Source organism: Tasmannia lanceolata, unplaced genomic scaffold (assembly GCF_043159265.1).
Source record: "Tasmannia lanceolata isolate RefF3 unplaced genomic scaffold, GAP_Taslan_0.1 ptg000023l, whole genome shotgun sequence".
NCBI classification, from domain to species: domain Eukaryota; kingdom Viridiplantae; phylum Streptophyta; class Magnoliopsida; order Canellales; family Winteraceae; genus Tasmannia; species Tasmannia lanceolata.
In genome coordinates this window covers 4054711-4082284 of record NW_027518700.1, presented here as the reverse complement: position 1 = coordinate 4082284, position 27574 = coordinate 4054711, and the positions used below count along the sequence as shown (strand labels likewise).

At 40.7% G+C, this 27574-nt stretch overlaps 1 protein-coding gene and 2 pseudogenes across 3 annotated transcripts; all 3 read left to right on the top strand.

The window, feature by feature from the left end:
- On the top strand, positions 1-15395 carry LOC143856615 (protein LATERAL BRANCHING OXIDOREDUCTASE 1-like). Of its 3 annotated transcripts, XM_077366881.1 has the most exons (6): positions 1-353; positions 897-1159; positions 1820-2147; positions 12155-12417; positions 13198-13525; positions 14889-15395. In XM_077366881.1, exons 1-6 carry the CDS (start codon positions 138-140, stop codon positions 15129-15131), a joined length of 1641 nt encoding a protein of 546 aa, XP_077222996.1. In that variant the 5' UTR covers positions 1-137; the 3' UTR covers positions 15132-15395. The 3 variants fall into 3 exon arrangements, with proteins under 3 accessions (XP_077222996.1, XP_077222997.1, XP_077222998.1); XM_077366882.1 differs by lacking the exons at positions 12155-12417; positions 13198-13525; positions 14889-15395 and adding an exon at positions 3527-3937 and having other exon boundaries at positions 2-353; XM_077366883.1 differs by lacking the exons at positions 1-353; positions 897-1159; positions 1820-2147 and adding an exon at positions 11253-11581.
- Positions 15177-18358, top strand: LOC143856645 (conserved oligomeric Golgi complex subunit 4 pseudogene; annotated as a pseudogene).
- A 3926-nt stretch (positions 18359-22284) lies between these two features.
- Positions 22285-23684, top strand: LOC143856644 (plastidic glucose transporter 4 pseudogene; annotated as a pseudogene).
- The last annotated feature ends 3890 nt before the right edge of the window (positions 23685-27574 follow it).

Sequence of the window (27574 nt, the reverse complement as noted above, 5' to 3'; positions counted from 1 at the left end):
TTTTTGTAGTAAAACCAAAAGAGAAAGTCTCCCACCTCTCGTCATCACCAGACCTTATCAATTGAATTAATAGTGGCAAATTCTAGTGAAGAAACTTAGTCCCATAGACGAAGAAGAAACTCCCACCTGCAAATTCAATGGCTTCAAAGCGCGTTCAAGACATAGCCAAAAACCTTAAGGAACTCCCAAAACAATATGTTCAGAAAGAAAGCAAAAGACCCATCCAAACATCTCCACCTTCGTCTCCAATTCCTGTTGTAGATCTCCATCTCCTCTCTTCATCACATGAAGATGAAATGAAAAAAGAGATGGAAAGACTAAGAACAGCCCTTCAAACATGGGGATTCTTTCAGGTCAGATCCAACTCTCCTTTTTACTCAATTAGTAGGTAATTGCTGTTAGTAGAAGATTCATTTTCTGATCAGATTTCTCATTTTGGTTTTGCTTCTTCTTGTGGGCATAATTTTTCTTCAAGCCCATGTTGGTGATTGTGTTATTGCTTTATCCATTATGTATTTTTGTCTTCTCAGATCTTTGGCTTCTCTTGTGAAACAATCAATTATTTTAAAAGCATGCTGCTAGAGTCTGTGTTATTTAATCATTTGTACTTTACTCGTCATGTCTGGATTTTTAATATCAAGGAGTTGTTGGGCTTTGAAATAGCAGTGCAACTCGGGTCGGTCTTTTGGAATTTCGGTTGAACTTTAACCTTACAACCCGACCAAACCCAAGTTGCTCCCCTAGTACTTTTGAACCCAAGACCTGCCTTGAGGCAATAGCTATGAAACTATGTGAAGCAACCAATTAACCAATTATTCGAAAAGCTTAAGCTGTTAAAGTTGGTGTTATTTAATCATTTATACTTCAACACATCTTTGTTTGGGTGTTTTTCTCAGGCAATAGGTCATGGAATTTCGAGCTCTCTTCTAGATGAAGTGGGTCAACTAGCGAGGGATTTCTTCAACCTTCCAATGGAGGAAAAACAGAGGTACTCAAAAATAGGTATAGGTGGGCATGAGGATGGCATGGAAGCCTATGGCAATGACATTGTTTACTCAGAAGATCAGATTCTTAACTGGAATGATCGCATTTACCTGTTAGTAACGCCGGAAGAGGAGAGGAAGCTCGATAGATGGCCGGAAAATCCTAGTACTTTCAGGTAATTCAATCTAGAAAGTATCAAACTAATTTTTTTTTGAGTTTGGAAGTGTTTTTAGGAACTCTCTAGGTAAACATCCTCTACTCGTTTGCTGGACCTATTCGAATCACTAATTCTACTAAAGCTGGGGTTCGTGTGAAACAACCAATTGCTCTAAAAGCTTTAGCCATTGGAGATGGCATTATTTATTCTTTTATACTTTAACACTCCCCCTCACATGTGGCCCCTCTTTTTTTAGGGTTGGCCTACACGTGGCACATGTGGCCCCTCTTTTTTTAGGGTTGGCCTACACGTGGCACATTTGGCCCCTCTTTTGGGTTGGCTATTACATGTGATTTTTTAATACCAAGGAGTTTTGAACTTGGGACCTTTATTCCGATACCATGTGAAACAACCAATTACTCCAAAAGCTTAAGCTAAGATGGCGCTATTTAATCATTATTTTACTTCATATACATTGGAGGGTTAGGATCATCCTATGAAGTGCCAATGATTTGGCTGACCATTTTGCCAAATCAGGTTATAGGGGATCTTTTTATATCGGGCCGTCTTTACCCCCAAAGTGTACTTGTGATCCTCTACCATCATCAAAAAGGAAAAAACAACAACAACTAACTCAAATTTATGGATTTATTACAACAAAATTTTGCACTTTTGCAGACAAATCTTGCACGAATATTCCACGAAGATGAAGGAAGTGGGTGATTTTCTCCTCAAGGCCATGGCAAAATTGCTTGATTTGGAGGAGAACTACTTTGTGAGCCGATTTGGAGAAAAAGCTACAATGTTTGTGAGATTTAACTACTACCCACCTTGTTCAAGACCCGATCTGGTTCTCGGCCTCACACCTCATTCTGATGGAGGAGGAATCACCATTCTTTTGCAAGATAATGCAGTCGATGGTCTTGAGGTACTCAGAGACGGCGAATGGGTCAATGTTCCTGCCATTCCTCATGCTCTGCTTGTCAACTTGGGCGATCAAATGGAGGTAATTCTCTGCTTTTTTAAGGAATGATCTAATGCATATGATATGTTTGGCAACCATAAAAAAAATGATGGAAATGTGTACAATTCGAGCTCTAATAATTAATAATACTGGTGGCCGCATTTTATATAAGGAATTTATTAGAGTATTAATTATCGTATAGGCGCTGTCCATCACCTATGTCCCTTCTAAACACATGACGCTTACCTCAATCTAACTCTGTCCTTGTTCAACATATGTTGCTGATGCACCAGGTTCTATAAATTTTTGTATGATGAGAAGAAAACTGTCAATGCCTGGTGGGAGTCTCCCCCTTGCATCTGCCAATAGTACCACTATCACTGGCTTGGAGAGAGAGAGAGAGAGAGAGAGAGAGAGAGAGAGAGAGAGAGAGAGAGAGAGAGGAAAACTAAGAAAAACAATTCCCTCTTTATAATAAACTTTTTTCTCTGTTCATGTTTTTCAAACCCATCTCATGCTCTCTCAATTTTTACTTGTTGCACTTCCCTTCTCGGTAGAGTAGAAAAATCCAAGTTTTGATGGGAAAAATATGTTACACTTTTGATAATAATACCTACTTCACTCTCCTTGATATTTTTGACAATCAAATTCCCTTAGGGCCCGTTTGGATACCTCATGCATTTGTATTTTGATTTAGATTTGCATTTTGGATACTTCATGTTTTAAGAGAGAGAGAAAGAGAGAGAGGGAGGGAGGGAGGAGTGTCTCGCTGCTGCCGGAGCAACGTCAAAGAGCAGCGATGGTGAAGGAAGTTGCCACAAATATTGATTTCCAAATAATGTCTCTCAGAACAGGTTTGAAAATCTGAATTTTTTGCACTGTTGTAGCTGATTTGGAAATCTACAGATCTGATTCAGTTCAAAATATCAACTAAATCCAAATCTAAATCTTGTTGGTATCCAAACGTGGCCTTACTCACACCACTTCATTTCACTTTCCAGGTCGGGAAAACAACTTGACAAAGCCTTAGGAATGCACAGACTGCTTCTGTAGGGTCTTGACAAAACCATAGGAATGTGCAGACTGCTTCGGTAGGGTCTGACTTCATCGTAACCACTGCGACTTATTGGATCCTACCTTTGATTGATTTGAATCGTCCATTGATAGGCCTTCCATTGGATCTCTCCTATGGCCCAAAAATCATGCAAATCATGCAATCCTAACATCCATAGTATATATTTCCTTCTCATTAAATATTGGCGTAATTTTTGGGTTACAATTCCATCTCTCTCTGTCTGAACAAGATCAAGCCATGGTTAGATTCATCGAGTCCAAGCACTTACACCCATGACGGGTGAACAACAGATTGAGAAACAAGCACGTATTACTAAATCAATCACATTGGGTGTTTATTTTTGCAGATAACGAGCAATGGAATTTTCAAAAGCCCAGTGCATCGTGCAGTGACAAATTCAGAAAAGGAGAGGATATCTGTGGCCATGTTTTTTTCACCGGATCCAAAGACAGAGATCTCACCGGCTGATGAATTGGTGGATACAATGAAGTCGAGGTTGTACAAGAAGGTGAAGGCGGAGGATTACATTCAAATCTTCTTGAAAAACTATGCGCAGGGGGAGAGGACCATTGATTGGGCTAAAGTCTAATTTCTCAAGCTCTCATCTTATATTTAGCATGGGACCAAGACCACCATGGCTTGCCTCATGATGTTCTACAAGATCAACGGTCTTGATTTTATATACATTTCCTGTCTATGGCCCTTGGGGGACCAAAAAATTGCCTTTTACCATCGACCATAGGAGTGGTTTAGGGTGTGTTTGGCGTACCGTTTGAAACAGCGTTTAAAACGCCGTTTTGCAAAATAGTGTTTTGGTTCAAAACGGTGTTTTGCCAAACGGCGTTTTCATGTTTGGTTGGCCAGATCGAAACGGCATATTAAACGGCAAACGGAGGTATTGTGTGTTTGGTTGCAAATGCCCCAAAACAGAGTTTTAGTGGTAAAATGACCAAAAAGGGCATTGTTTGGTTGGCCTCGATGTAACTCAACTACTCTCTCATTAGGTCCAATATTAAAAGGTCATTAGGATCTCATTCAAACACTACTAAAATTAAACATTATTGCCAAAAAAAAAAAATGGCTATACCTTTGGGGTTCTTCTCCTTCTTCTTCTTAACGGCTGGATTTGCCGGATTTGACGGACGAGTGGAGGCGCTGAGGCAGTGAGGCGTGAGAGGGTTTGCAACTTTGCAAAGTAGATGAAGAAAGTAAAAACTAGGGTTTCTTTTAATTCTTTTGTCTTTAAAAAATCAAAATTAAGTGATCATATAATGATATCAGCAGCCCCTTGTTTTGAATTAAATATTAACAATTTAACAAATTTGTGTCCTCAAGAATGATATTAACATCCCCACTTTTTTGGTATTTGACGTAACGCATAAAATCACAAGCATATACGTAAAAATGGGTTTTGGTGAGGACAAACACGTAAAAACCCACAGCCCAAAAACTCCGTTCAAAATAGCATTTTGCAAACGGACCTCCCCCCCTCCGTTTGCAAAACGCCGCTTTGAGGGTTCAAAACGGTGTTTCAAACGGCGTTTTAAACGGTGGCTGCGCACCCAAACACTCCCAAACGGCCATTTGGCCCCAAAACGGTGTTTCAAACGCCAAACGGTGTTTTAAACGGTACGCCAAACACGCACTTAGTCGTTTCAAGAAAAAGAGATTTTTATGTAATGTAGATGTTTTAAGTTTATTTTCCAAACTTTCCTAGAAATTGAATGCCAAATTATTCCTGAATCTGAACTTAGCAACTATTGCTCCTCAAGTGAAGGGGAAGAAGAGCAGATTTGTGGACAAACTGTGTCTGTCCAATTTTTTCCCATTTTCCCCTCCACTGTTGGATGGGCTAGGATCATCCTATGGGTCTGATTTTTTGTGGACACCCTATCTAGGCTAAGGGACTTTCAAATGAATGGTTTCGATCACCCAAACAATGTGGGCATATATATGAGGAAAGTGAAGCTACACCGCCGGCTTAAAATACAATGGGCCCACATTGTTTTGGTGATCTAAACCATTCATTTGATTGGCCCTCACATACAAAGGGTGTCCACCAAAAATCAGCTCCATAGGATCATCCCAACCCTTCAAACTGTGGAGGCAAAAATGGACAAATTTGTGAAGGTTTTTACACGTTCATTTTTGCCTTCACTTTCCTCTATATATATATATATATATATATGGGAAAGGTGTGCGTACTCGGTCGAGTAGATAAGCTTATCTACTCGGTTGGGTTAAAAACAGTAGGGGCCCATATTTTTCGGGTGATCCAAACCATTCATTTGAAAGGCCCTCACCTAGATAGAGTGTCCACAAAAAATCAGCCCTATAGGATCGTCCTAACTCATCCAACAGTGGAGGGAAAAATGGGCAGATTTGTGGACAAGCTGTGTTTGTTCATTTTTCCCCATTTTTCCCTCCACTGTTGCATGGGTTAGGATGATCCTATGGGGCTGATTTTTTGTGGACACCCTATCTAGGTAAGGGCCTTTCAAATGAATGGTTTGGATCACCCAAAAAATGTGGGCCCCCACTGTTTTTAACCCAACCGAGTAGATAAGCTTATCTACTCGACCGAGTACGCACACCTTTCCCTATATATATATATATATATATATATATATATATATATATATATATATATATATATATATATATATATATATATATATATATAATATGAGGAAAGTGAAGCTACACCGCCGGTGTAGCTAACTTAGCTACACGACCGGCTTAAAATACAATAGGCCCACATTGTTTTGGTGATCCAAACCATTCATTTGATTGGCCCTCACATAGATAGGGTGTCCACCAAAAATCAGCTCCATAGGATCATCCCAACCCTTCAAACTGTGGAGGCAAAAATAGACAAATTTGTGAAGGTTTTTACACTTTCATTTTTACCTCCACAAATCGTAGGGTTGGGATGATCCTATGGAGCTGATTTTTGGTGGACACCCTATCTATGTGAGGGCCGATCAAATGAATTCTTTGGATCACCAAAACAATGTGGGCCCATTGTATTTTAAGCCGGTGGTGTAGCTAAGTTAGCTACACCGGCGGTGTAGCTTCACTTTCCTCAATATATATATATATATGAGGAAACTGTTGGTGTGCTTAAGCTTACCAAACTTTTGGTGAGCTTAAGCGCCCCAATCACATGGGGGCCCACTTTGTTAGGTGATCCAAAGCATTCATTTTAAAGTCCCTTATATGGATAGGGGGTGTACCAAAAATAAGCTCCATAGGATCATCCTAACCCCTCCATTTGTGGAGGACAAAAATGGACAGACACAAATCTGCCCATTTTTGTCCTCCACAAATGAAGGGGTTAGGATGATCCTATGGAGCTGATTTTTGGTACACCCCCTATCTATCATAAGGCCTTTAAAATGAATGCTTTGGATCACCTAACAAAGTGGGCCCCCATGTGATTGGGGAGCTTAAGCGCACCATAGGTTTGGTGCGCTTAAGCTCACCAATAGTTCTCTCTCTCTCTCTCTCTCTCTATATATATATATATATATATATATATATATATATATATATATATATATATATATATATGAGAAAAGTGTAGCTACACATACGTGTAGCTAACTTAGCTACACCGACGGCTTAAAATACAGTAGGCCCCACATTGTTTGGGTGATGCAAACCATTCATTTGATGGGCCCTCACATAGATAGGGTGTGCCAGAAAAATCAGCTCTATAGGATCATCCCAACCCTATGATTTGTGGAGGCAAAAATGGACGTGTAAAAACCTTCACAAATCTGTCCATTTTTGCCTCCATAGTTTGAAGGGTTGGGATCATCCAATGGAGCTGAGTTTTTGGGCATACCCTATCAATGTAAGGGCCTATCAAGTGAATGGTTTGGATCACCCAAACAATGTGAGCCCACTGTATTTTAATACGTTGGTGTAGCTAAGTTAGCTACACATATGGGTAGCTTCACTTAACTCATATGTGTAGCTACACGTATTACACATACGTGTAGCTTACTTAGCTACACCGACGGCTTAAAATACAGAGGGCCCCACATTGTTTGGGTGATGCAAACCATTCATTTGATGGGCCCTCACATAGATAGGGTGTGCCCAAAAAATCAGCTACATAGGATCATCCCAATCCTACGATTTGTGGAGGCAAAAATGGACGTGTAAAAACCTTCACAAATGTGTCCATTTTTTGCCTCCACAATTTGAAGGGCTGGGATCATCCAATGGAGCTGATTTTTTGGGCATACCCTATCAATGTGAGGGCCTATCAAATGAATGGTTTGGATCACACAAACAATGTGGGCCCACTGTATTTTAAGCCGTCGGTGTAGCTAAGTTAGCTACACGTATGTGTAGCTTCACACACACACACACACACACACACACATATATATATATATATATATATATATATATATATATATATATATATTTTATATATATGTGTGTGTGTGTGTGTGTGTGTGTGAGAAAAGTGTCTCTAGACAACGTCTCCATTCACGGAATCAAATTATCCTAGAAAGAAAATAATGAGCGAATCAGATTCTATCCACAGCATCTTAACTTGGTGTTGGGCGGCTAATTTGATTCCATGATGGATGGCTTCAATTTTTAATTCTTTGATTGGGAGAGGATTACAATTAACAGAGAAGAGAGAAATGATTGCACTCTTGTGGTCTCGGAGGAGGCCTCCAATCAAGGCGGTATCACTAGCCAGGGAAGTGTCCAAATTCAACTTGATCTCATACGCAATAAGAGGTTCCCAATGACAGAATTTTGGTTCAGTGGTTTTACTGAACAGGGGAAGATTAAAGGTGTTGGAAATTCTTTGGTTTTCTTCAGAGTCTTCATCTTCCAGCTTTAGGGCCAAAATACGAGATCTCGTTGCACTAATAATTTTACTTAGAAGGAGCCTTTTAGGGTTTTTTGTTTGTTTTAAAATAGTCTCGAGTTCCTTTCCAGCCAGATCAAGTAGATTGAAGCAGAGAGAAGCGTTCTGACAAGAGTGTAGGTCTGCCCCTTTTTCTTGAATTTGTTCCAAATCCAGTTCTCCTCGTCAGATAGGGATTTTTTTTGTTTTCTTCTATCTAAGATGCGACGGAGAATCGAGCGCTAAATCCATGCCGAGGAAGAGTAGTTGAAGAAGATGTGGCTAACACTTTCAGGGGCAGAATTAAGGCAAGAGCGATCATGGTTGGGGCCGAGGAAATGAAGGTTATCTCCGGTACTCAATTTGTCCTGCAGAGCCTGCCAAGCTGTGATACTGAACTTCAGAGTGTGACCGGCGAACCAAACTGATGATACCCAAGGACGTTTAGGATTAGGAGATCTAATAGAGTTCTAAGCACTACGTAGCTTGAATTTGCCATCAGATTCCGGATTCCAAATCGGAATAGAATTAGCAGCTTCTGTGAAAAGACCTGTATTGATGATCTGCTTAAGCTCTTGAAGATGAGGAAGAACCTGAATCAAATCCCACCCTCCCTGAATTTTAGCCTTATCTATAGTAGCTTTCCGGGGAATGAAGGATGTCATAGTGAAAGACTAGGCTGAGAGGGGACCATTTGGATGCCAAGGATCTGTCCAAAATTATAGAGGGGCCTGAGTTCCGACAATGAACCAGACATGCTTGCTGGCCATGTCACGAGATTTTATAATGCTCCTTGTTGCCCAGGATGGGGATGCAGGCATGGGGAGAGTCCATAAACTTCTTCATCTGATGTATTTCCGATCAAACCAGGTAACCCAGGAGAGTTTCTCTTGGTAAGGATGTGCTAGAGTTGTTTTATCTGGGCAGCCAAATTCAAATCTGATAACTTTCTGATCCCTAGGCCTTCAGATTTGGGGCTACAGATTGTGGTCCAAGATACTGGGTGATGAGATTTCTCAAGTTTTGAGCCCGCCAGATAAAGTCTCGAAGGATTTGGGGCTACAGATTGTAGTTCTTTATCTTATGCATGGGATGCCCTTTGGACTAAGAATGTGCAGGTTACCTCGTGATGTACTACAAGACCAATGGTCTCGAATTGTACATGCATGTTCCCATCTAGGACTTTAGAATTTATCATTGCCATTTATCTTGTGGTACTATCTCTAGTAATTTTACAAAAAAAAATTGGAAAAAAATCACTTGAAGACACAGTTGTGTCAATGTTGTTAACAAACAACTATCCAATATTGTCAACTATACTAAAGCAAAGATATATGTTTACTTTTAACAAAAAAAGGGGTATTTCCATTATTAAAAAAATACATCCTTCAAACCGTCAAGCCGTAACAAAAATAAACAAAGAAAACTAGAGAAAAAATGTGAAGGGTGGTTTATTCGAGGCAACCGGATCTCCTACCGGCTCAATTCAAGAGAAGCCACGACTCTCCTAGAAACAAAGGTTTCATCTGCTGTAAAATTATCTTCTTCATCCATCATTTCATTGAATTACATTTTTTAAATATGAGAATAAAAGTAGTACCACATCACTGCCCACTTACACATCACATAAGCAAATAACTGACACCCACAACCTAGAACGCATAATCCATAATCACAGGGGCAAAGCCAGGATTTTAAATTTTTTTTCTTTCGTTCCCCCCCGGGGGGGAAGGGCGGCGCGGGGGTGTTGTGGGTGTTGGGGTTGGTGAGGAGCCAGGATTTTCTTGTAGGACCCGAAAAATCAACAGTTAGCATGGGTCTTGACTAGACCTGGCAAACGGGTGGGTCGGGCCGGGTCAACCCGCGGGTGGTGCGGTTGCGGGCCACACAGGTCAGAATTTTGGTGACCCGCATTTTTGCGGGTCAGAAATTTGATGACCCGCGCGGCCCGCGGGTGGGCCGGGTTAACCCGCGGGTCACCCGCAAATATAAGCGAATATAATATGGGATTTAAATTCTCCTGATTTGACGTGATTTGACCGCCCCAAGTTTTTTCCGTAATTGTAATAACTCTACACATGTTTGTCGTATTTTTCTCGTTATTTTATAATTACATAACCATTTATCCGTAATTTTTCATCTAAAACTTTATAACTTATTTATTTTTTTGTGTGTAATGATTACGTTTTTTTAACTTTTTCTTTTGCTAGAAACCTTCGCCTCTGTGCGCATCTTTGTACAGCGTTAAAAAAAAAAAAAACGAAATGTTACCAACACTACTGAGGGCACTCTCACTTTTTTAAAGGTATGGTATGGCCCACACCATCGGATGATCCAAACCGTCCATTAGATGGGCCATAGGCAAAATAGGTTATACTCCAAAAATTATTTACATCTGATGATTTTCCAAGAGCTGATAACATTCTCCAATAAATTCTTAAAAATTACTTTAAAATGTGGGTGCCCGCGGGTCAAATTTTGGCGGGTCACTAAAACCCAGACCCGTGCCCGCAAATTTGCGGGTGGGCCGGGTCAACCCGCGGGCATGGGTCGGTTTTGCCAGGTCTAGTCTTGACGGTGGTCTGCCTAGAACCTCTTGCGTTGGAGGGTATTTATGTGGGACCCAAAACATAAACCAATCAAGAGTGGCCACCTCATTTTGGCATCATCTCATCCCTCTTCCGTTTGGTTACACAAAAGCCGGGGATGGCTTAGGGGCTTTGCATGGCATTTTGGTGCCACATCAGCAAAACCCCTTATCTAGTTGCCATTATAGCATTGAAATCCCTGGCGACTACCTGGGATTTCTTCTCCCGGTTAATTGTTTCTTGGATTTCTTCTGAACCATGCTCTTTCCCTCTACCCTCTGTATAGTGGTAATGACACTCCTTACTGCAACAACTCTACTACGTTGACAACCAAGCACTACTGCAGACCATACTCGATGAGGTAAGTTCCAGGTAAATCCAACACTAGTCCCGTCCTCCTTGTTGATTAATGATTACTTACACTACTACCCAACGAGATAAAAACCCGCAACCAAAGGGAGCCTTAGATTTGGTAGAGGTGCACCTAAAATCAGATGTGGCTCGAACCCAAAAGGACTGCATTTTAAATTTCTAATCTAAGTGGCGAGCAGATAAGAATGAACACATCTTTTTTGACTAAATTTTTGTAGTAAAACCAAAAGAGAAAGTCTCCCACCTCTCGTCATCACCAGACCTTATCAATTGAATTAATAGTGGCACATTCTAGTGAAGAAACTTAGTCCCATAGACGAAGAAGAAACTCCCACCTACAAATTCAATGGCTTCGAAGCGCGTCCAAGACATAGCCAAAAACCTTAAGGAACTCCCAAAACAATATGTTCAGAAAGAAAGCAAAAGACCCATCAAAACATCTCCACCTTCGTCTCCAATTCCTGTTGTAGATCTCCATCTCCTCTCTTCATCACAAGAAGATGAAATGAAAAAAGAGATGGAAAGACTAAGAACAGCCCTTCAAACATGGGGATTCTTTCAGGTCAGATCCAACTCTCTTTTTTACTCAATTAGTAGGTAATTGCTGTTAGTAGAAGATTCATTTTCTGATAAGATTTCTCATTTTGGTTTTGCTTCTTCTTGTGGGCATAATTTTTCTTCAAGCCCATGTTGGTGATTGTGTTATTGCTTTATTCATTATGTATTTTTGTCTTCTCAGATCTTTGGCTTCTCTTTTGAAACAATCAATTATTTTAAAAGCATGCTGCTAGAGTCTGTGTTATTTAGTCATTTGTACTTTACTCTTCATGTCTGAGGCCTCCTTTAGGGTTGGCCTTACACGTGGATTTTTAATATCAAGGAGTTGTTGGGCTTTGAAATAGGAGTGCAACTCGGGTCGGTCTTTTGGAATTTCGGTTGAACTTTAACCTTACAACCCGACCAAACCCAAGTTGCACCCCTAGTACTTTTGAACCCAAGACCTGCCTTGAGGCAATAGCTATGAAACTATGTGAAGCAACCAATTAACCAATTATTCGAAAAGCTTAAGCTGTTAGAGTTGGTGTTATTTAATCATTTATACTTCAACACATCTTTGTTTGGGTGTTTTTTTCAGGCATTAGGTCATGGAATTTCGAGCTCTCTTCTAGATGAAGTGGGTCAACTAGCGAGGGATTTCTTCAACCTTCCAATGAAGGAAAAACAGAGGTACTCAAAAATAGGTATAGGTGGGCATGAGGATGGCATGGAAGCCTATGGCAATGACATTGTTTACTCAGAAGATCAGATTCTTAACTGGAATGATCGCCTTTTCCTGTTAGTAACTCCGGAAGAGGAGAGGAAGCTCGATAGATGGCCGGAAAATCCTAGTACTTTCAGGTAATTCAATCTAGAAAGTGTCAAATTTTATTTTTTTTTGAGTTTGGAAGTGTTTTTAGGAACTCTCTAGGTAAACATCCTCTACTCGTTTGCTGGACCTATTCGAATCACTAATTCTACTAAAGCTGGGGTTCGTGTGAAACAACCAATTGCTCTAAAAGCTTTAGCTATTGGAGATGGCATTATTTATTCTTTTATACTTTAACACTCTCCCTCACATGTGGCCCCTCTTTTTTTAGGGTTGGCCTACACGTGGCACATTTGGCCCCTCTTTTGGGTTGGCTATTACATGTGATTTTTTAATACCAAGGAGTTTTGAACTTGGGACCTTTGCTCCGATACCATGTGAAACAACCAATTACTCCAAAAGCTTAAGCTATTAGAGTTGGTGTTATTTAATCATTTATACTTTAACACCGTGCTCTCCACAAAGGGTTATTAACATGATGAGGGGAGTTTGGAAGTTAAAAGCGGATTGTGGGCAGAAGGGATTTATGTCGGCCCATGGAGACTCGCCGATCTATTGGAGGAGATAAAAAATCTGTGTATATGTTCCTATTTCTTTTTCCCTTGCACCTAGAAGTGCCAATGATTTGGCTGACCATTTTGCCAAATCAGGTTATAGGGGATCTTTTTATATGGGGCCGTCTTTACCCCCAAAGTGTACTTGTGATCCATTCTTATGGTGCTAATAATTGTTACCATTATCAAAAAGGAAAAAACAACAACAACAAACTCAAATTTATGGATTTGTTACAACAAAATTTTGCACTTTTGCAGACAAATCTTGCACGAATATTCCGCGAAGATGAAGGAAGTGGGTGATTTTCTCCTCAAGGCCATGGCAAAATTGCTTGATTTGGAGGAGAACTACTTTGTGAGCCGATTTGGAGAAAAAGCTAAAATGTATGTGAGATTTAACTACTACCCACCTTGTTCAAGACCCGATCTGGTTCTCGGCCTGACACCTCATTCTGATGGACGTGGAATCACCATTCTTTTGCAAGATAATGCAGTCGATGGTCTTGAGGTACTCAGAGACGGCGAATGGGTCAATGTTCCTGCCATTCCTCATGCTCTGCTTGTCAACTTGGGCGATCAAATGGAGGTAATTCTCTGCTTTTTTAAGGAATGATCTAATGCATATGATATGTTTGGCAACCATGAAAAAATGATGGAAATGTGTACAATTCGAGCTCTAATAATTAATAATACTGGTGGCCGCATTTTATATAAGGAATTTATTAGAGTATTAATTATCATATAGGCGTTGTCCATCACCTATGTCCCTTGACGCTTACCTCAATCTAACTCTGTCCTTGTTCAACATATGTTGCTGGTGCACCGGGTTCTATAAATTTTTGTATGATGAGAAGAAAACTGTCAATGCCTGGTGGGAGTCTCCCCACTTGCATCTGCCAATAGTACCACTATCACTGGCGAGAGAGAGAGAGAGAGAGAGAGAGAGAGAGAGAGAGAGAGAGAGTGGAAAACTAAGAAAAACAATTCCCTCTTTATAATAAACTTTTTTCTTTGTTCATGTTTTTTATACCCATCTCATGCTCTCTCAATTTTTACTCGTTGCACTTCCCTTCTCGGTAGAGTAGAAAAATCCAAGTTTTGATGGGAAAAATATGTTACACTCTTGATAATAATACCTACTTCACTCTCCTTGATATTTTTGACAATCAAATTCCCTTAGGGCCCATTTGGATACCTCATGCATTGGTATTTTGATTTAGATTTGAGTTTTGGATACTTCATGTTTTAAGAGAGAGAGAGAGAAACAGAGAGAGGGAGGGAGGGAGGAGTGTCTCGCTGCTGCCGGAGAAACGTCGAAGAGCAGCGACGGTGAAGGAAGTTGCCACAAATATTGATTTCCAAATAATGTCTCTCAGAACAGGTTTTGAAAATCTGATTTTTTTGCACTGTTATAGCTGATTTGGAAATCTAAGGATCTGATTGAGTTCAAAATATCAACTAAATCCAAATCTAAATCTTGTTGGTATCCAAACGTGGCCTTACTCACGCCACTTCATTTCACTTTCCAGGTTGGGAAAACAACTTGACAAAGCCTTAGGAATGCACAGACTGCTTCAGTAGGGTCTTGACAAAACCATAGGAATGCGCAGACTGCTTCGGTAGGGTCTGACTTCATCGTAACCACTGCGACTTGTTGGATCCTACCTTTGATTGATTTGAATCGTCCATTGATAGGCCTTCCATTGGATCTCTCGTATGGCTCAAAAATCATCCAAATCATGCAATCCTAACATCCATAGTATATATTTCCTTCTCATTAAATATTGGCGTAATTTTTGGGTTACAATTCCATCTCTCTCTGTCTGAACAAGATCAAGCCATGGTTAGATTCATCGAGTCCAATCACTTACACCCATGACGGGTGAACAACAGATTGAGAAACAAGCACGCATTACTAAATCAATCACATTGGGTGTTTATTTTTGCAGATAATGAGCAATGGAATTTTCAAAAGCCCAGTGCATCGTGCAGTGACAAATTCAGAAAAGGAGAGGGTATCTGTGGCCATGTTTTTTTCACCGGATCCACAGACAGAGATCTCACCGGCTGATGAATTGGTGGATACAATGAAGTCGAGGTTGTACAAGAAGGTGAAGGCGGAGGATTACATTCAAATCTTCCTGAAAAACTATGCGCAGGGGGAGAGGACCATTGATTGGGCTAAAGTCTAATTTCTCAAGCTCTCATCTTATATTTAGCATGGGACCAAGCCCACCATGGCTTGCCTCATGATGTTCTACAAGATCAACGGTCTTGATTTTATATACATTTCCTGTCTATGGCCCTTGTGGGACCCAAAAATTGCCTTTTACCATCGATCATAAAAGTGGCTTTCGGTTTAGTCGTTTCAAGAAAAAGAGATTTTTATGTAATGTAGATGTTTTAAGTTTATTTTCCAAACTTTCCTCGAAATTGAATGCCGAATTATTCCTGAATCTGAACTTAGCAACTATTGCTCCTCAAGTGAAGGGGAAAAAGAGCAGATTTGTGGACAAACTGTGTTTGTCCAATTTTTTCCCATTTTTCCCTCCACTGTTGGATGGGCTAGGATCATCCTATGGGTCTGATTTTTTGTGGACACCCTATCTAGGCTAAGGGACTTTCAAATGAATGGTTTGGATCACCCAAACAATGTGGGCCCCCATTGTATTTAACCCGACCGAGTAGATAAGCTTAGCTACAAGACCGAGTAGTAGCAATTTTTCGTATATATATATATATATATATATATATATATATAGAGAGAGAGAGAGAGAGAGAAGTGTAGCTACACGTATTACACATACGTGTAGCTAACTTAGCTACACCGACGGCTTAAAATATAGAGGGCCCCACATTGTTTGGATGATGCAAACCATTCATTTGATGGGCCCTCACATAGATAGGGTGTGCCCAAAAAATCAGCTACATAGGATCATCCCAATCCTACGATTTGTGGAGGCAAAAATGGACATGTAAAAACCTTCACAAATGTGTCCATTTTTGCCTCCACAGTTTGAAGGGTTGGGATCATCCAATGGAGCTAATTTTTTGGGCATACCCTATCAATGTGAGGGCCTATCAAATGAATAGTTTGGATCACACAAACAATGTGGGCCCACTGTATTTTAAGCCGTCGGTGTAGCTAAGTTAGCTACACATATGTGTAGCTTCACTAAACTCACACACACACACACACACACACACACACACACACACACACATATATATATATATATATATATATATATATACTAGAGAACCTTCTCTAGTTCGTTGACCAAAAACACAGTGGGCCCACATTGTTTGGATGATCCGAAGCACTCATTTGATAGGCCCTGAAATAGATAGGGTGTACCCAAAAAATCAGCTCCATAGGATCATTTTAACCCTTCGATTTTGTAGACACTCCATTTTGACCGTGCCCTTCACCTTCCAAATTTATGCAAAACCCCATCAAATGAATGAATTAGGGTCCCAAACTTCACCCTAAGTTAGGTTAGGGTCTCATCTAGGTCCCTGCAAAATTTCGTCAGAATCCGAGCGCATTTGCCTAGCGATCGAGCCAGGGCAGTGTGAGTAGTACGAATCCAAAAGGGGGGTGATTTATCCTGCAGCGGGCCAACCCAAGCGATAATAGGACAAATTGACGGGCGCGCCAATCAGATTTTGTGCGCCCATCAATTTGCAGAGTGCCGATATCCGCAGATCTCATCGCATATATATAAAAAAATAATGAAAAAAAGGGGAGGGGGATTCATTTTCGTCCGAAATTGGGGAAACAGAGAGAGACAGAGACAGAGAGGGAGGGAGAGAGAAGGATTTGCCTTCTTCTCCGGCAAACCCGTCGGATCTCCGAGCCGACCGCCGTCTCCTCTTCCCCGACCGCCACCTCCGGTCATTTCCTTTGCCCATTTTCACCACCATCACCTTAACCCCAATTCCTTTCAACCTCCATTGGCTTCAGCTCCATCCCAAAACCCTATCTATGAAACCCTAGATCAAATACAAAATCTCACTGATGTTGGGGCAATGACTCGCCTCCTTCACGAATGCATAGCTTACCAGCGCGGGCTAGATCTCGAACTTGAAAATCTCCTTTCTCAAAATCCAGATATGGAGAAACAGCTCCTCAGCCTCCAGAGATCTACTCAAATCCTCGAGATTGTGAAAGCAGATTCCGATTCCATGCTTTCAAGCATCAGATCTACTTGCGATCTCGTATATCAGGTCTCTGGCAAGGTCCGAGAGCTCGATCTCGCGCAATCTCGTGTTCATTCGACTCTCTCTCTCATAGATGCTATAGTTGAAAGAGGAAATTATATAGATGGAGCAAAGAGAGCTTTAGATTATGAGGATTATGAATCCGCGGCCAGATTTATCCAAACTTTCCTTCAGATCGATGCAAAGTATAAGGATTCTTCAGATCAGAAGGATCAGATCCTTGAATCTAAGAAATTGCTTGAATCGATTGTTCGGAGGAGATTATTGATGGCCGTTGATCAACGCGATCATCCGACAATTATTCGATTCGTCAAGCTTTTCTCGCCGATAGGGCTTGAAGAAGAGGGATTACAGGTATATGTGGCTTATTTGAAGAAAGTGATTGCTTTGAGATCTAGGTTAGAGTTTGAGCATTTGATGGAGCTTGTGGAGCAGCAGAATCTAGGGCAGAGTCGGATGAGATTATATATGCTATATGTGAGCTTCAAGAAGAGTGTGATTCGCGAGGTTCTATGATCTTGAAGTAGTATATGGATTATAGGAAACTCGCTAGGTTAGCGACGGATATCAATTCTTATAGTAAGAATTTGTTATCGGCTGGGACTGCGGATGGGCCGGATCCGAGGGAGATCGAATCGTATTTAGAAGAGATACTGTCTTTGACACAGTTGGGCGAGGATTTCATGGAATTCATGGTGTCAAAGATCAGGGGATTGAGTTCTGTTGATCCGGAGTTGGACCCACGAGCAACCAAGGCGTTTAGAAGTGGGGCGTTTAACAGAGTGGTTCAAGATATTACTGGATTTTATGTCATTTTAGAAGAATTCCTTATGGTGGAGAATGTGAGGAAGGCTATAAAGATCGACGAGCATGTGGTTGATAGCCTCACAGCGTCAATGGTTGATGATGTATTTTATGTTCTGCGGAGTTGCTGCAGAAGGCTATATCTACTTCGGATATCAATTCAGTACTTGCCGTTTTGAGTGGCGCAATGAATCTGTTAACCAATGAATATCAGGAGGCCTTGCAACAGAAAATGAGAGAGCCCAACTTGGGTTCAAAGCTGTTCCTCGGGGGTGTTGGCGTGCAAAAGACTGGGACAGAAATCGCAATCACTCTGAACAATGTGGATGTGAATAGTGAGTATGTCTTGAAACTACAGCAAGAGATTGAGGAGCAGTGTGCAGAGATCTAAGATCCGTTGAAGGAAAAGATCGGAGCATCCATACATCTTTTAGAGCATTCTCTCATTAATTCTTCATTCTCAGCTAAGGAAAATAGACCCGGTCATCAATTGCTTTTGACAATAGTAAGAAAAAGAGAATACGTGGAAAGCGGGCATACTAGGAGCTGAAAGTTGAAGAAAATGGAAGATCAAATACATCATCTGCTTTCGAATAGAAGAGGTAACCAATCAGAGGTCCGACATCTCCAGCAACCTCAATTTCGGCAGAAATCAAAGCCCTATCAGCATTTTGATTTTTCAGAGGATCAAATTCTCAGCAATTAGTCTTTGTGAGAGGTAATTGGGAGATCGCAACATAATTCAGAGAAGGTATTCCTCTTTATACTCATACATTTTTCTGTTTTTTTTAATGATTCATCACTTGTTGGAATGTGGCTGATAGGAGCTGAATTGTGCAAGTTTTCTCCACTATGTTTGGAATAGTTTAACTATTAAGTTTTCTTCCTGTGCAGCATGTACTAAATCAGATATTGCATGATTAGGGTAGGTAATGTAATGTGTTTCTTTGGAAATTCTTTTAAATAGTCAAAGGCAAGAGTGGTCGGTGCTTCTGTATAGATATGTGAGTAATTCTTTCTTCTTCAAAGAGTTGACATTTACAGCATTATAAACTGATGAGATGTTACCCATGGTGTTATATTACAATATTGGAAGTTCATGTTGGTGTGACCACATGATAGTGTCCGTTATATCAAGTCTTGTAGTTGAAGAGGCTATTCGGAGCCCCCTTCTCTTTTTCTCTGTTTCTCTTCCGGGCTTTGTATAGAGATTTGGGTTTCATTAAAAATTCTTTGAGCATCTTTCTTATCACCGAGATTTTTATTAGAGTCAGAGTTTCTCCGGCATTTGATCTTTCTATCGATTTACAAGAATTTCCTCTCAGGCTTGAGGATGACAATATGTGTCCTGAGCCAGCCTTGTCCCTTCATATCTTAGGGTGTTACAGGTTTAGGGATCCCCTCCTTAAGGTCATATTCTTCATATCCATAGGATTCTTTTCTAGGGCATTGTCCTTCATTTTAAGAGTTTATCTTGTCCAGTAACTTAGACGTATTCTCTATCATATGGGCGATGAAGGCGCTAGCCCAAGCCCATCCTTAGGGGACTTGCTCAGTCCAAGTAGCATACCCCTCCTTTGTATATTAGAAGACTTGCCCAGTCTCATCAGAACCTTTGATTACGTCATTTGTGTCTCAGACACAAGCCTTGTCTTATATAGAGAGTTTCCCCTTTAGGAGGCTTACTTAGACTTATGTTAGAGTGGCCTCATCTTTTAGAGCAAGTCTTTGACTTGGTAGTGTTATTAGAGAATCATTGACTCATTTGTACCCCCTCTTTAGTGTTTTTAGTTAGGAGTTTCTCTTTTAGAGTTGTTGATTACTTCGCTTTGATTAGGGACTAACTCAGTCTTATTAGAGCTTTGCTTGCTTGAGATCTTGGGTCGTTTTCTCTGTTCTTGGGACACTTCTTTACGTGTTGTGGTTCGTCTCTTTGAGACGCTTGTTGTTTGTTCGGGGTTTCCCCTTTTGATTTAGGGCTTTGCCCTAGTTTGTGGTTATGCTTGCGTGTTCCCTTGAAAGGTGAAAACATTTAAGAATATAAAAGTATTGGTATATTTTAAAATCCAAAAACATCATAAATTTAAAATGTCAATAACATTGAAAACTTTAAAAATATCAAAAAAATTTGAAAACATTAAAAACCTTAAATCTTTTGGATTGTTAGATTTTAATTAGGAGAGTTCGTTTCGAACTACGTTGGCTTGATCCTCTTCCACGAGGTACGTAGTGCAGCTTGGGATCTTTATCCCAAGTCCAGCCAAACTTTTGTAAATAGCATTTTTAACCTTTTTGAATAAACAACTTTACAACCTTGATTTCAAAAAGATCTTCCTCTAGAGTTAGGACTTTGTCCTAGATAGAGAGTTTTTTTTAGAGTTAGGGTTTAGCCTTTGATTTGTTGTGTGCTTGTTTGTGATTGTTTTAGAGTTAAGGGTTTGTCCTAGAGTTATAGGAGCGCCTCTGTCCGGTCAGTTGGCGATTCACATCGCCGACTGATGACTAGGTGTAGGATACGTTAGTCCACCATTTGTTTTTCTTAGGACACACAGCCTAGTTACACATAGGTTGTAGGAACCACCTGCATTAGCTTAGGGCTAACCTGCATTTACTTAGGGCATATAGGGTGTCCTAAAATTCACAATTCACTGAAATCTAAATGATCGCTCAAGAAGCTTTAAGAACTAGTCCGGTCTTTTAGGTCGAGTATAGGATAGAGGTCTAGGTGTCTTAGGCATCCTAGCTTAGAATAGGCGCGAAGAACTACGTTGCCTTAATTCTCGTAGAGGCGGGGATACGTAGGCTTCTTTGGATGAACATCAGATCATCTAAAGACTCGGGCTGAAGCATTAGAGTTTTAGGTTTTGTTGATAGTACTTTAGGGCTTGTATTTGCATTTTTGTTGATGATTTTTCGCGTAGGATCATGGCAGCGTGTGTGCATTTCCTTGCTTACTTACGTACTTAGCTGTAACATTTACCTGCTTATGTATTTTACCTAATTCCTTAGTTGTAGTTTTTATCTGCTTAGCTGTAGTTCTTACCTGCTTAGCTGTAGTTCTCGCATGATTAGCTGTAATTCTCTATCTTTATTAGGTTACTGATTATTATCCTTTACTATCGTCTACTGATGTTTGCTCATTGCGCAGGTTTATCTTCTTAGCTGTAACAATTTACTGTATTACTGCATTTTTTTATCTATTATTTACTACTTTCTAGATGGGATGTGTTAGGATTTTATATTAGGCGCTATGTATTCGCCCCATTGTAGCTAGGCGCTATGTGCACGCCGTAGGTTTTTGTTACTGCAATTTTTATCTATCATTTACTGCTTTCTAGATGGAATGTGTTAGGATTTTATATTAGGCGCTATGTATTCTCTCCATTGTAGATAGGCGCTATGTGCACGCCATAGGTTTTTATTATTGCAATTGTTATCTGTCATTTACTGTTTTCTAGATGAGATGTGTTAGAATTTTATATTAGGCGCTATGTATTCGCCCCATTGTAGATAGGTGTAGACACCCCATTTTGACCATACCCTAAACCTTCCAAGTTTAAGCAAAACCTATCAAACCAATGTTTTAAAACTCCAAACTTCACCCTAGGCTAGATTAAGGCCCCAGCTAGCTCCCTGCAAAATTTCGTCGAATTCCGAGCGCGTTTGCCTAGCAAACGAGATGGGGCTGTCCAAGGTATAGAGGGGGTGCGAATTTGGCATTTTCCTATATAAAGCCTGTTTTTTTCGTTACAAGGAGGAGAATTCATTTTTTTCCTAATAAAAAAATCTCAGAGAGAGAGAGAGGGAAAAGGGGATCTCAGCCCAAATCCTCTTCTCCGACGATTTCTCTCGCCGGTTCCGGCCGGAATTCGACCGGCCATCGGCCAGCATCATCCTCAGAGATCTCATTTTCCAGAAATTAGAGAGAGAAAGAGAAAAACCCCCAAATCTCTAACCTTACCTTTCCGCCGATCCTCTCCTCTGGCAGATCTCGATGGAGCTCCGGCCGGATTCCGGCAAACCTCCAGCCATGGCCTCTCTTCCTTCTATTGTTAGTTTCTGCCTCTTTTATTTCTTCTTCTCAGGATCTCAAACCCTAGAGATAAACTCCTCAGATCACAGATCCAAACCCTAACGCTGGTTTCTTTTCTTCTCCGGTAACCTCTGCAAGTTCCGGCAACTCTGTGACTCCGATCATGCTCCGATTTCTTCTTCTTCTCCGATCGAGTTTCGATCATGCTCCGATCCAAGATCTCTTCGTTTTATACCATGAAACCCTTAATCTAACCCTAAGCTTGATCAGAGGAACCAGAAGCAATGGAGAGCTCAGGATCGGGAGAGCTCCAGTGCGTAGGGAGATTAGAGATCGCAAATCCAAAGCCTGTGGGATTCATATGTGGAACACTACCAGTTCCAACAGATGAATCCTTTCATCTTTCTCAATTCGTTCTTGTACCTTCCGCCCAAACAGTTAAGGCTCATATGTGGAACACTACCAGTTCCAACAGATGAATCCTTTCATCTTTCTCAATTCGTTCTTGTACCTTCCGCCCAAACAGTTAAGGCTCCTCATTATCAGATACTTCCTCTGGCAAGCTTCAAACCAAATCTTCTGGATCAGTTTTGCCATTCGTTGGCGTTGCTTGTTTGGGAGTTATTTTGTTTGGATATCATTTGGGTGTGGTGAATGGGGCACTTGAATATCTTTCTAAGGATCTTGGGATTGCTGAAAACGCTGTGATTCAAGGATGGGTTGTTAGCACAACCCTTGCAGGTGCCACTGTTGGTTCATTCACGGGTGGAGCATTGGCTGATAAATTTGGTAGAACCAGGACTTTTCAACTTGATGCAATCCCACTCGCAGTCGGAACATTTCTCTGTGCTACAGCCCAGAGTGTACAAACAATGATAATTGGACGCTTACTTGCTGGCATTGGAATTGGTATCTCATCTGCCATTGTGCCACTTTACATATATGAGATATCACCAACGGAGATTCGTGCTGCACTTGGATCTGTCAACCAGCTTTTTATTTGTGTTGGAATTCTTGCTGCTTTGGTGGCTGGATTGCCTTTATCGGGAATTCCTCTATGGTGGAGGGAAATGTTTGGTATTGCAATTATTCCCTCTGTCCTAATGGCATTGGGGATGGCTATTTCTCCAGAGAGTCCTCGTTGGCTTTTTCAGCAAGGGAAAATTTCTCAAGCTGAAACAGCTATAAAGACACTCTTTGGAAAAGAGAAAGTTTCCGAGGTTATGAATGATTTAAGAGCAGGTGGCCAGGGATCGACAGAACAGGATACCAGTTGGTTTGACCTTTTCAGTACACGTTATTGGAAAGTTGTGAGTGTGGGGGCAGCACTGTTCTTGTTTCAACAGCTAGCTGGAATCAATGCTGTGGTGTACTATTCAACTTCTGTGTTTCGGAGTGCCGGAATTGCTTCTGATGTTGCAGCAAGTGCTTTTGTGGGGACATCAAATGTCTTTAGCACTGCCATCGCATCTTCTTTGATGGACAAGCAAGTAAGAAAAAGTCTTCTAATCATTAGCTTTACTGGAATGGCTGCGTCAATGTTGCTTCTTTCGTGATCCTTCACTTGGAAGATCTTAGCACCATATTCTGGCACCCTTGCCGTTGTTGGCACAGTCCTCTATGTGCTCTCCTTGTCCCTGGGTGCTGGTCCCGTTCCGGCTCTTCTACTTCCGGAGATATTCGCGTCCAGAATCAGAGCTAAGGCTGTCGCCTTGTCCCTGGGCATGCATTGGGTATGGTTATTTTCATTGATATATGCGTATTTGAAGGTGAAATTTAGGTGAAGGAAGAGAGATCAATAAACAATAATTGCATAATAAGGATCTCAGATTGAAGTCTTCGTGAAGTCTGGTAATTTCTTATAGATATGAAAAATCTCATCTCTTTTGGTGATTTGTTCCTAAAATTCAAAGAATTGAAGTAATTGGCGTGAAGAGGCTAAATTCATATCCCTAACCGTGTTTCAGGTAAGCATGATATCTCTTTATCAAATCAAGAGTTTAAAAGAAATTGTAGACATTAAAGTCTGTTTAGATACTTCTTGTTGTGTATTCTAGCCTAGAACTGCCATGTTTGTGTTATTTGTTATTAGGATAAGATTCTCAATTATCTTGTTTAAATGTTTACACTAGTCAGTGTATTTTGTGTCTTTAGCATTCTTATGCTTAGGAATGTGTGCAGAAAATTTTATTCTGTTTATTTTCTGAGGAGCATAATGGATTGAGTCGTGCATTACATATAGGAATTTTATTCTGTTTAATGTTATTATGTCATTGCTCTTTATATAACCTGTTTATGAATGCTTGTGCTGTCATATGATATATGTGTTAATGATTTGCAAATGAAAAATATTGCAAGGGTGATGAAGGCGTTAGCCCAAGCCCATCATTAGGGGACTTACTCAGTCTAAGTAGCATTCCCCTCTTTTGTTTAAAAGACTTGCCTAGTCTTTTAGATGTACATTCCTTAAATCTTATGTCCCCATTCATTACAAGGGCAATGAAAGAGCTATCTAGAGCCTTCTTAGGAGACAGGCCGTGTTTCATTTATTTGAGTGGTTATCATCTCTTTAGGGAGACAAGCTATGTCTCAGTAAAGAGGTCAAACCTTCTGGAGACAGGCTTTGTCTCTTTGGTCATAATGTTCTCTCTTCTAGGAGACTTGTCCAGTCTCACTAGCACTCTTCTTTATCTCCATTTCTTTTAGGAGATAAACCTAGTCTCATTAGCACTCCCCTCTTAGGGTTGTGCATTAGGAGTCAGTCCTTTCGTATATGAGTCAGTCTTTAGCTAGAGAGTCTGTCTTTAGTTAGAGAGTCAATCTTTCAGGAGTCTGTCCTATCATCATAGAGGTTAGGATTCTTTCCAACCTCTCATCAAATCATATGATTTTTATCCACTCCTGCAAGGTATAGGATGCTGTCCAACCCTTGCAGAGTCGTGATTCTGTCTTTTTCCCCCGCAAAGCACAGGATGCTGTCCAACCTTTGCGGGATATTCAGGAGTTTGTCCTACCCTTATGATGATAGGGATTTGTCCTCTTGTGTCAAAAACTCAAAAACATTCAAAAATTTTAAAAACACTTGAAAATTCAAAAAACATCTAAAAACCAAAAATCCTAAAAAATCTGAGTCTTTTAAGAGTAGTTAGGAAATCTGTTCCGAACTACGTTGGCTTGATCCATTTCAATAGGGTACGTAGTGCAGCTTGGGATCCACATCCCAAGTCCAACCAAACTTTTAAAAATAAAACATTTCAAATTCTCAAAAAAAAAAAAATACAAAGCTTCTTCAAAACCTTTTCAAAAAGATCTTCCCCTAGAGTTAGGAGTCTGTCCTAGCTGTTTGGGATGTTTTTTAGAGTTAGGAGTCTGTCCTGATTTGTATTGATATGGTGTGTCCTGTCGTGTGAGTGTCCCTAGAGTTAGGAGGCCTCAAGTCGATCGGTTAGACATCTAGTCGAACCGATAGCTAGACTAAGAAGCATATAGTCAGCCCATGCTTTTCATTAGGTTGCACAGCCTAGATACACATAGGATGTAGGGCCCACCTGCATTAGCTTAAGGCTAATCAACTTGCATTAGTTATGGCATATAGAGTCCTAAAAATTACAACTCACATGAACTTAAGCAATTGTACAAAAAAGCTTTAAAAATCAGTCGAGTCTAGTGGAATCGAGTCTAAGATAGCAGTTCTAGATGGTTAAGCATAGTAGTTTAGAATAGGGCATCGAACTACGTTGACTCCGATTCTTCCCGAGGCAGGGATACGTAGAGCAGTTGGGATGGACGGTCATCTTGGTCCGAGTCAAGTCGCATTAGAGTTAGGATTTGTCTTGTCCTGTCATATATAGGATCGATTTGTGATTTATGTTTTGATGTGTTTTCTTACTTTCATGTACAGATCCTATTCCTTTAGCGGTAATATGCATGTGTTTGCACACCAGAACTCAAACACCAATTAGGTATGACACTCATAACTTAGCTTTTTAGGCTTGTCACTCAGAATCTAGCTACTCCTAGGTGACACTTATTTCATTTCTTTTTATGCGTGATTATTATTCATCTCTGAGATATGCATGATTAGATAGATGTCTTCTCGGAGATCTCCGTTCCCATTTCATATGACTTTCGCCCAAAACTCTCCAAAATTATTAAGTAAATGGCATAAGAGACCAGGTGTTTGCACTTGGGCGGACGAGGTGCTCTTCGGACCTTCCAAATTCGTAACCAGGCACGAACCCTCTTTTATATCTCTGGTTATCCGTTGCAACAGAGCATAGTATGGGATCCTTGGCCCACTTCCTTGGATGACGACTCTTCTTTGTTTAAGGTACGCCTCGAATCTGGGCTAGTCCCCGAATCGAGAGGTATCTCACCTTTTATCGCCACTCATGCTGTGAGAGGCACATTCTTTCGAGAGTTCCTTGGTAGAGCTCTCCATTCACCTGGATGATCCATAGAGACTGATCGTGTGGGGCCCGTTCCCCCGCCTCTCTCTCGGATCGGGGTCCACAATAGGCGCTATGTGCACGCCGTAAGTTTTTATTTCATTATTCTGTTATTTGCCTGGCATTTTGTTTATTCCTAATTTCATTTACTATTCATGATTAATTGTTAATTTTAGATTTCTTTTCTTATACTGATATTATACCTTTAGATGTAGCCTGCATGTGTATCTCTACCAGAACTTAGACACCCATTAGGCATGTCACTCATAACCTAGCTTTGCTTAGGTGACACTTCTTTCATTTCATTTTGTGTATGCTTATTTCTTTATCCTCAGGAAATGCATGCTTAGGTAGACGACTCCTGAGGATTGTTCATATTTCATATGATTTTTGCCCCAAACTCTTCGAGGTTAATAATAAATGGCATAAGAGATCAAGTGCTTGCACTCAGACGAATTTGGGGTGCTCTCAGACCTTCTCCATTCGTAATCAGGCACAGACCCATACATATCTCTGGTTATCCATGGTATACAGAGCCTATTTTGTTTGAGGATCCATGGCCGTATACCATGGATGGCGACTCTAAGTTTGTTTAGGTACGTTTCGAATCCGGACTTGTTCCCGAATCGAGAGGTATCCCTTTTATATCGCCACTCGTGTTATGCTATGAGGGTGGCATCCGTTTCGAGAGTTCCTTGGTAGAGCTCTCCTTCACACGTGGATGATCCAAGAGGCCGCTGGGGGCTCGTCCTCCTCATCTCTCTTGGATCGGGGTCCACAGATTTGTGGAGCTAAACAATAGACAGATTTGTAGAGTTTTATACCCGTCCATTTTAACCTCCACAAATCATAGGGTTGAGAACTTGAGATGATCCTATGGGAATTGCTAGCGTCCATCGAAAAAGGCTTTTTGCGGTTGGTCTGTCGCATGTCAGACACTCAGACCACCACGGAATCAAATTATCCTAGAAAGAAAATAATGAGCGAATCAGATTCTATCCACAACATCTTAACTTGGTGCTGGGCGGCTAATTTGATTCCATGATGGATGGCTTCAATTTCTAATTCTTGGATTGGGAGAGGATTACTATTAACAGAGAAGAGAGAAAGGATTGCACCCTTGTGG